Below are 9,949 nucleotides of genomic sequence, written 5' to 3' on the forward strand. Positions count from 1 at the left end.
TCTCTATATATGTGTTTCTATCCCTCTTTCTCTTTCTCTTTTTTTTTTTCGAGTGCTCTACAGAACTATATTTACATTCTGTCTCTTACACTAATACACAGTCTCTCACTCGTTTCGTATTTAGGCTTTTGTGTTTAAACAAGAGAGATGTAACAATTTGTGTCTGTGATTTCTTATTTGCTGATCTGGTATGAATTTTTTCCTTTTCTTTCCTTTTCTTCCTCATATAAATATAATATGTTTTCTTTTATTATTTATTTTACTGGATATATCAACATACTCAGCTTCATTTCATCTTTTATTGTTTTTTTTTTTTTCTCTGTTCATTATTTTTATTATTATTTTTACTCTGCAGATAAGCGTTGCGAACCAGCAGTAAATAATATATATATATATATATATATATATATATATATAAAGAGTCAAACATCCCACGGAAATGCAATCATCACTAGAGGGTAAATTGGAACATGACTTCACAGATGATCTCCCAGTGGATGTTGCTCTCCAGTACCGAATTCTAAAAAAATTACTTCCATCTCATGGAGGAGAATGTCAACATACAGACAGTGCAGTTTCTCCCTTTAGGCATGTTAACGGAAATGATAGGAACGGTAGTATACCTCACAGTATAGTATCACCTTGCTATTTGCCGCCGCAATCAATGGTGGGATTTGCAAATCAGCGAAGGGTCACGGATTATCGTCAACCACCGATCTCATCATCATTATTATTAACATCATCATCATTATCGTCTTCACCATTAAAAATATCACCCGGATCCGTCACTGAATCTACAGAGGAAAGTGAGAGAACACTGTGTGAAATTGAACGTGGTGGTCCCATTCTCGATCAGTTAGTTCAAGATCATCTTGTCTATACCCAGCTGTATAGTCTACTAAAAAATACTCAAAAAAATGCTTGGGATTCACTTTTTGACTATGAAACAAATCAAAGAGATTTGATAGAAAAAATGTCCGAATGCACATTTGATAATGGGATGTTATTATTAGTTAAAGAATTACTCCTGCAACTCTCTATATATTCCAAACGAACATCAACAGCAGAGGCTAGGGAGCGTCAATTACAGTCTGATATGGAGGAACTTTGGCTCCGGAATCAGCAGCTTAAAGAGCAGCTGCGAAGTATAGAATTCTCACGCCTGTCAAGAGTAGAGGGAATACAGGAACAAGAAAGTACAGTTCATGCATTAGAAATAACTCAAGAGGAACTGCAGATGTCACGTCAAATTATTTTAGAACTTCAACAACAACTGAAGGATAATGAAGTGTCGTCTAAAGAGGCTCTGCGTTCCATGATGAGTGAAGTGGAAGAACTCAAATTACAGTATTGTCAATTAGTGAATTCCCAATCAAACAGTATAATAAACGTAGATAGGGGGTCGAGTATGGCTCCTATTAATACTACCATCCATACCAATACTACAAATGTTACCACTGTAACTAATGTTCCTGAGTTTAAAGAAAATGAAAATGGTATAATGGCACTAAGGATGCAGGTAGAACAACTTCGTCATCAGTTATCGTTAAAGGATGCATCTATTAATATACTTAATGATGAACTTGCAGAATTACGTGAAGTGTCCAGGGAATTGGGGGCATCTCAAGCACGAGTACGCACATTAGAACGGAGGTTAAGTGCAACCAGAGCCTCTTCAGGTATTCGTGGTTAGTGATAGAAGTTCTGATCTATTTATTCTGCAAATCAAATAATAGATTGAATGACGAGGAGAGGAGAGGAGAGGAGAGGGTAGTGTGTTGTGTGTGTATATATCTGCAGAACTCCTTCTTTTTTTTTTTAACTTTTATCTTCTCTTTTTCTTACCTTTACTCTTTTAACTCTTACATTAGCTTCCAGACTCAAGCAGAGAAAATAATAATAAAAAGACATTAAGAGAAAAGGAAGAAAAAAAAAAAAAAAAACGATACGAAACTAAAAAAAAAAAAAAGGAAAAAAAAACCTAAAAAAAAATCATTATTAGGAGGGTTATTTTCAGTCGTGGGTGAGCAGAAATGCTGACGCACGTCTCGGCGCCCGATTCAGAGGGGAAGGTCACGTACACTTTCGACACTCAATCTAAAGTGGAGGTTCCCCAACGGTATGAGGTGCGTAGTCTGGTTGGTCGTGGTGCTTATGGTATTGTTTGTAGTGCGGTAGATAGTACAACTGGTGACACTGTTGCAATTAAAAAAATCAGTAATATTTTTGGTGATGTTGTAGATGGAAAGCGTATTTTGCGTGAGGTTAAGCTGCTGGGCTTCCTAAACCATCCTAATGTATTATCTCTTAAGGACCTATTTCGACCTTCTGATCCTGGTTTTTCAGATATTTATGTTGTTACGGAGCTTATGTCTTCGGATCTCCAGTCTATTCTAAAGTCTTCTTCGGTTAAGTTAACAGAGGTACACTGTCAGTACTTCACGTATCAGCTGCTGTGTGCGCTGCGGTACATTCATAGTGCAAATGTCATTCACCGTGACTTGAAGCCCGCTAATTTACTCACCAACTCGGACTGTGATTTGAAACTCTGTGACTTTGGACTGGCGCGGGGAAAGGGGCCGAAGATGACCCACTACGTAGTGACGCGCTGGTACCGGCCGCCGGAGTTGTTGCTGGTGGGCGACGACTACGACGGGGCGGTGGATCTCTGGGGCGTCGCGTGCCTGGCGGTGGAGATGTTCACCCGCCGCCCGCTCTTCGCCGGCCGCGATTACATCCACCAACTCAATCTCATCACAGACCTCCTCGGCGTGCCGGACGTGCTGCGGGACCTCCCACACGTGCACTCCCCAGAGGCGCTCAGCTACATCCGCGCACTCCCCCCGCGCGAGCGACGGCCGCTGGAGGAGGTGCACACCGAACTGCAGGCGCGGTACTTCGCCGCCAGTCGCGCGCGCGAGGATGGCGCCGGCGACGCAGAGAATAACTACGCCATGTTTAAGGACTTTCTCTTTCGGCTGTTGAGATACAACCCGAAGGAGCGCATGACGGCGAAGGAGGCACTGGCACACCCATGGCTGCGGGAAGTGCGCAACAACTGCGGTGGGGAGGAACTGGAGGCGGAGGCGAGTGAACGCTTCTTTTGGGAATTTGATAGCAGCGAACTAAACGCCAGTCAGCTGAGGCAGTTGCTGATGAATGAGGTCATGAAGTACAATGATTAGACATCATTGTCAAAAAGTAAAAAAAAAAAAAGCAAAAAAAGAAAGGGATAATAGGAAGAGGAGGAAGAGGTGGAAAAAAAAAAAAAAGGAACGAGAGACACCAACCAAATAAATAAATAAAAAGGGGATAGCTAAAAAACAGAGTGGGGTGTTTGTTTGTGTGTGTGGAGAGAGAGAGAAAGGTAAAAAAAAATATATATATATAGTTCTTTGTTAATATGTGAACATACATACATACATACATACATACATACATATATAAATATAGATATGCATATATATATATAAAGGGGACCGGTTTAGGCGAGAGTGAAAGAGAGAGAGTCTGTGTGAGAAAGCGATAGAGTACGCTAGTTAAAAAAAAAAAAACAGATGTATGTACACTATTATTGTTGTTTTGTTTCCTTTCTACTGTCTATCCATAGTGTTTTCCCCTTTTTCTCTTCTTCTTTGTTTCCTTTCATTGTTGTACATCATTACCACGAAAGTGATTATATATTTGACTATTATGAAAGTATCATAATTCTAATCTTATTTTTTTTTTTTTGATATATATATTTTTTATTGTTTATATGTTATCTATTTTGTTTCTGTTTTATGTTTCATCTCCTTTTTTTCCTTTCATTCTGTTTAATTCTTGTGATAGGTAGGTCTATTTTTTTTTTTTTTGTCTGTGCATGAGTTACCGTAACTCTTCGGTTGCACAGCAGTTGATAAAGAATTTCTATTTCTAAAGATAGTCACACCTTCTGATAATTTGGAAGAACGTTTTATTTTGGGTACGTCGTTTTTCCACTAGTATATTAGTAACCCACGTTCTGTTTTTTTTTTTTTTTTGTTTTATTGTCATTTATTAGTGCTATTATTCTTTTATTCCTTCACTTCGAGGAGTGACAGAATATATTGCCTTTTTAATAAATAAATATAAATATATATATATTTATTTATCAATTATATATTTCTAGAATGAATACTGGACCAGGAATTGACGATAAGGAGAAAAAAATTTCTTATTATCCGAAGAGTTCTGATGGTCGGTACATTCGAATGGAATTTATTAGTCGTGGTCGCTACAAGGAGGTGTACGCGGCATTAGATGTGGAGGAGGGTACACAAGTGGCATGGTCTGAGACGCGCTGTACAGTAGGCGAGAGTGCGGAGTTACTTTTGCAGGAGATATTTCTCCTTCAGCAACTAAGCCATCCTAATCTACTCCACTGCAGTGCTTGTTGGGTGGAAACCACAAGGAACTGTTATGTTTTCATTACAGAACTCATGCCAAGTGGAACACTTAAGGAATATCAAAAACTTATGCCACAAGGACGGTTTCATACTAAAGCCCTTGTACGGTATGCACGTCAAATTCTCTCTGCATTACAATATCTGCATGAACGTGATATCATACACCGTGATGTGAAGTGTAGTAATATCTTTGTTAGTGGTCATCAGGGTGAAGTTAAGATTGGTGATTTAGGCCTTTGCACGATGGAAGGCGTTGGCTCGGATGTAGTGGGAACCCCGGAGTACATGGCTCCTGAGATCTATGAAGGTCAATACAGCACGGCGGTGGATGTATGGGCCTTTGGGATGTGTGTGTTGGAGATGGCCACGGGGAAGAAGGCCTACAACGACTGTGAAGATGTGGGAGAGATCCACCGCCGGGTGTCGATGGGAGTTCTCCCGCACGTGGCGGAGATCGCCGATGTCTCTGTTCGCTCGCTGGTCGCGCGGTGTCTGCAGCGGGATCCCGCCGCCCGGCCGAACACCACACAACTCCTGAACGACCCGCTCTTCTTTCCTCTGGAGGAGACGGTGTGTTCTTCTCTCAGCCGCTCGCCCTCGCGGGAGCCCACCGTCAGTCTCAACGACCAAACGCAGCAGAGCGAACACGAACAGGACCCCGACAACGAGCCCGAGCCCAGCGTCGACACGGAGATGGACCGCGAGGGAGAAGAGGAGGAAGTGGAGGACGGGAGGTTTACAGACGCGAGTTCGTGGCTGCGGGAGGCACCGGCGGAAATACGCGCAGACGCGCTTCGTTGTGCCTGGCGCCGTGGATGGCTCTCCGTCTCCACACACGCCAACACATACTCCGGCTTCAACAACCGCAGTAACTCCCAAAACTTGCACCTCCACCGCCGCTCGCTGCCGTCGCCCTTCGCCTTCACACTCCCACACCCACACCGGCGGCACACGCATCACAACCATCACCACCGCTGGCATCATCGACAGTTCTACGTCGCTAGTAGTAGCGGCAGTAATGTCTGCAGCGGGCTGAACACACCAAAGATGACCGCCGGAGTGCTGAGATCAACTCCCGCATTCTGTGCGGAGTTTGATGGACCACTGGACTGTACAGAGGCGCGGCAAGGATCACTCTTCTCAGGCGATACACTCCACACAAGTAGACGATGCGATTTTTCAGATTAGAGAATGTGGAGAGAAAGAAGAAGAGAGAGAGCGGAAAATGTGATGATGATGATGATGATCATGAAGAAGGAACAAACAAACCAAATAAACAACGAAACTAAAGGAAAGGAAAAAAAAAAAAAAATAGTGTGAGACTTTCCTTTACCTTATCAACACGAAAAAAAAAGTGTTCTAAAGTTAGTTGCAAACGTAGAAAATATGTGGCAATATATCCGGAATAAAAAGAGAAAGAAACAGGACCGAGAGATATTGATGGTTTTTTTTTCTTTTTTTTTTCTTCCTTTCTTATCCCCTCCCTTTGTTTATTGTTTTTCTCTGTATAGCGTCTCATTCTCTTGTTTTATGAGTGTCATAGTGTCAATAAAACAACAGAAATGTCTCTCTTCAGATGTGGGCATATTCCCGTGGGTGTATTTATGGGGGATAAACTGGCGATTGTACTTTTATCCCCTTTATTCCTCTCTTTATTTTTGTTTTTGTTTTTCCTTTTCCCTTTTTTTTTTTGATTTTATTGCTTTTTTCCCCTTTTTTTCTTCTCTTTGGTTTTACTCGCTACTGTCTCTGCGTTTATCTGCACACATAGCCTTTATACGCTGCTCCTGTAATATCAACATGTCTTTCTTTCTCTCTCTTTCTCTTTGGTGCACTTCATCACTACAGGGATGCATGCAAAGAAGAGAAGAAAAAGAAAAAGGGGTGAAAAAAATCTTTTTATTATAATTGTAATATACATATGTATATATGTATGTAAAGAGAAAGTAAAAACAAAAAAAAAAATGGATATTAGTGATGCGATTTTTTTCTTTTTTTTTTTGTTTCTTGTGTTCCTTGTTTTTTCCTTTTTTTATTTTATTCCCTTCTTATTCTACTGACCGTGACGTTAAAAGAAAAAAAAAAAAAAGTGTGAATGGAGACATACGATTGAACAGACCGGACTAACAGCATAAGCAGGTATATGCGCTTGTGCCAACGGAAGACCACAACATATACACCACATATACACAAATATTTGCGTTTTATATGAAGACTCCCAATTCCTCGTTTATTATATATTTCTTTATTTTTTCTTTTTTTTTTTTTCTTTGTATATGTATCAACTCTTTTTTCTTTTTTTCTCTCTCCCTTTTGCCATTCCTTATTTATTTATTTATTTATATCTATCTCTCTTTTCTCTTTTAGAGCAGTGTCGTCAAAGCAGAGAAGACTAAAAAAAAGAATAAACACTCAAACACACACACACACATACAGAAAGAAAAAAACAAACAAACAAAAAGAGATGTTTATCACCAGGGGACGTCCTTTTAAGGGAATGTCCCTTTACACAACAGTTATTATTGCTGTTGTCCTTCTTCTCTCCTTGACAATGACAGCAGAGGCCGCATCCATGTCTATATTCAAGACTATTGCCGCATCATACCAGCAGGGGGATCTCATACCAATTATGGTCAGTCCACTAACATCAAAAACGAAAGTAATGCCAATGCCGTGGAAGTCATTAAAGAGATGTTTACAACGGGATGAACGTAAGAAACGTCGACGTAATATTGGTCAACTTTTATTTGGGGATCAACTGGAGGAATCTGGATATGAGGTGAATGTGTTGGAGAATAAAACCTGTGTTCAACTTTGTACGGTAACAATGAAAAAAGAAGATCAAAGATATTTGGTTAAACTTATTGAAGGTCGCTACCGTGGAAACATGTATGTTGACGATTTGCCTGGACTGGAGAATATCGTTCTATCTAAAGGCAATCGACGCGTAAGAACTGGATTTCGCTTGGGTATACCTTCCAGTTTATCCAATCAGAATATTCCATTAGTGAATAATCATCTTATTTTTACGATTTCATATCATCCTGTGGATTCACCTTTTGATTTGGAAGGAAAAACGTACCGTATTGTACAATTCCAAATTGCTACTGCAAGTATTAAACATGGAGACAACGTCTGTGCAACAAATAATCTTTTGTCTGGTTCACCACAGAGCGCATTAGATGAACAGATAACGTACACGTACAGTGTGCAATGGTTAGAGTCTGATCTCACCTGGTCTACACGATGGGATGTATTTATGAAAATGACGGGTAAAGAGTCCCAAATTCACTGGTTCAGTATTGTAAACTTCTTCTTTGTGACCTTATTACAAACGGCAGCTTTATGGTATGTATTGATTCGTGCTCTTCATCGTGATATCTCCTACTATAATGAACCTGATATTGAAGAAAAGGAAGAGACTGGATGGAAACTTGTACACGGTGATGTCTTTCGCCGTCCACGCGGTGTTGGTTTACTTTCTATTTGTGTTGGCACCGGTGTACAATTGGCAATGATGGTTGGATCTACATTGTTTGTGGCTTGTATGGGGTTTGTCTCTCCACAGAGTCGTGGGGTGTTAGCAACTACATTGGTATTCGTATTTGTGCTTTTCAGCTTTCTCAATGGTCTCGTGACGGCAATGCTGACAAAGTATTTTAAGATGCGATCATGGAAGATCATTATCGCCACCAGTCTCTTCTATCCTGCACAGATGTTCTTTGTTTACTTTGTGCTGAACTTTATTCACCTTGGAAACCACGCCGCGAGTACGGCTTCTCTCTCTGCACTTATTATTCTACTGTTACTATGGCAAGGAGTCTCCACTCCGCTGGTAGTGATTGGGGCGGCTGTGGGATTCAGTCTTAATATTGCGGTTCCCGTTAAAGTAAACAACATTCCCCGCACCATTCCTCCATCGCCGTGGTATTTGGAGTCTCCGTTGATAATTCTTCTACCGGGACTTGTGCCCTTCGCCGCCTCACATGTGGAGATCACATATATTTTCAGCAGTGTTTGGCATGGCACGGTGTATTATATGTTTGGTTTTCTCACAGCTGTGTATGTTCTTTCTATGATTATTGCGGCCCAGACGGCTGTGTTCTCCACCTATATTCAACTCAATCGACTTAATTATCACTGGTGGTGGCGTTCTTTCTTAACTTCAGCCTCTTATGGTGTTTGGATATTTGCATACAGTGTATTTTACTATTTCCGTTACTCTACACTAAAGGGATTTATGAGCGCTATGTTATTCTTTGGCTATATGGGAATGGCTGCGTATACTTTATGTATTCTCAGTGGGGCTATTGGCTTTATCGCCTCTTTTATCTTTGTGAACATCATCTACAGTAATGTGAAGGTGGACTAGGTTTGGCAGGGATACTAATAGAGTGAAGTGAGATTGAAGAAGAGGAAGAGGAATAAGAATAAGAACGGAGTGGGTGTGAATAGGGCATCAAGCGAAAATGAAAAAAAAAAAGAAAGAAAGAAAGAAAATAGTTAAACAGAATACACTTCTACATGTGAAAGAGATATAATGAGAAATAATGAGAAAGAGAGAGAAGCGAAATCACACGGAAATGAAACAGCAACGACAAAAAAAAAAAAAGAAGGATCGTGAGGAAATCAGAAGGACGGGGTAGAACAGGAAAAAAAAAAAAAGAAAAAATAAGTACACATGAATGTATGTATGTAAACTGGTATGGGTCTACTACAAATGTAGGTACTACAATGGAGGAGGAATAAGAATAAGGATTAAGGGTAAATAAGAATTAGAAAAAAAAAAATAATAGTAAATAGTAATAAAAAAAAAAGGATTTTAAGTGAAAGTGACAATGCCTTATTGTGATAGTGCGTGAATAATTTGGGGATGGTGAAGTGAAGAAGAAATAGAGTAGTCTCATGTGTGTTTTACTCTTCATTTCCCCCGTTCTCTTGTGTATGGGAAGAATCTCTATACATATTGCTGGCTGCAGAAGCTGTGTAGTTGTGAACAATGAAAAAAAGAAAAAAAAATGATTGACTTGTGATTTCTACTCTTTTTTTTTTCTTTATTTCTCTTTATTTCTCTCCGTTTGTTTGTTTGTTTGTGTGTGTCTGTCACTTTTTTTTTCCAACTTGACATTTGCGTTTTTAGTAGCGATAATCCAACCATCACTGCTTTGTGCTCAACAGGAGGATGTTGTTGGGAAGTACAAAGGTATATATATATATATATATATATACGTGTCTCTCTCTGTGTGTGTGAGTGTTGTGAAGAAAGAAAGAAGAAAAAGAAAGAACGAAGAACAGAGAAAAAGAAAAAAAAAAAAGAAAGAGTGGCTATGAATAGAAACAACGGAGGTACTTTTATTTAATCAAACGAAAAAAGAAAAAAATATAGTTAGGCTCTAATTTCCAAGAGGTTATGTCTTTTCTCTTGATATGTTTGCTTCTGTGCCTTTATTTGCTCAAAGCATGAATGTGGTTATTGTTGTGTTTTTTCACCCTCTTTTTCTCTTTGTTTTTTTTTTTTTTTT

General features: G+C 39.8%; 4 protein-coding genes across 4 annotated transcripts; all 4 read left to right on the forward strand.

Annotated features, from left to right (window-relative positions):
* Positions 1-439: 439 nt before the first annotated feature.
* On the forward strand, positions 440-1,693 carry TM35_000074720 (uncharacterized protein; the record flags this gene model as incomplete). Its single annotated transcript, XM_029023918.1, has 1 exon — positions 440-1,693. The coding sequence occupies one exon, from the start codon at positions 440-442 to the stop codon at positions 1,691-1,693; it is 1,254 nt and encodes a 417-aa protein (XP_028885114.1).
* A 340-nt stretch (positions 1,694-2,033) lies between these two features.
* On the forward strand, positions 2,034-3,185 carry TM35_000074730 (putative mitogen-activated protein kinase, putative,protein kinase; the record flags this gene model as incomplete). The annotated part of the gene is made up of 1 exon (XM_029023919.1): positions 2,034-3,185. One exon carries the CDS (start codon positions 2,034-2,036, stop codon positions 3,183-3,185), a length of 1,152 nt encoding a protein of 383 aa, XP_028885115.1.
* A 966-nt stretch (positions 3,186-4,151) lies between these two features.
* On the forward strand, positions 4,152-5,615 carry TM35_000074740 (putative protein kinase; the record flags this gene model as incomplete). The annotated part of the gene is made up of 1 exon (XM_029023920.1): positions 4,152-5,615. One exon carries the CDS (start codon positions 4,152-4,154, stop codon positions 5,613-5,615), a length of 1,464 nt encoding a protein of 487 aa, XP_028885116.1.
* A 1,276-nt stretch (positions 5,616-6,891) lies between these two features.
* Positions 6,892-8,799, forward strand: TM35_000074750 (putative endosomal integral membrane protein; the record flags this gene model as incomplete). Its single annotated transcript, XM_029023921.1, has 1 exon — positions 6,892-8,799. One exon carries the CDS (start codon positions 6,892-6,894, stop codon positions 8,797-8,799), a length of 1,908 nt encoding a protein of 635 aa, XP_028885117.1.
* Between the last annotated feature and the right edge of the window lie 1,150 nt (positions 8,800-9,949).

This window comes from Trypanosoma theileri, assembly GCF_002087225.1.
Source record: "Trypanosoma theileri isolate Edinburgh chromosome Unknown TM35_Tth_7_V1, whole genome shotgun sequence".
In the NCBI taxonomy this organism is placed as follows: Eukaryota; Euglenozoa; class Kinetoplastea; order Trypanosomatida; family Trypanosomatidae; genus Trypanosoma; species Trypanosoma theileri.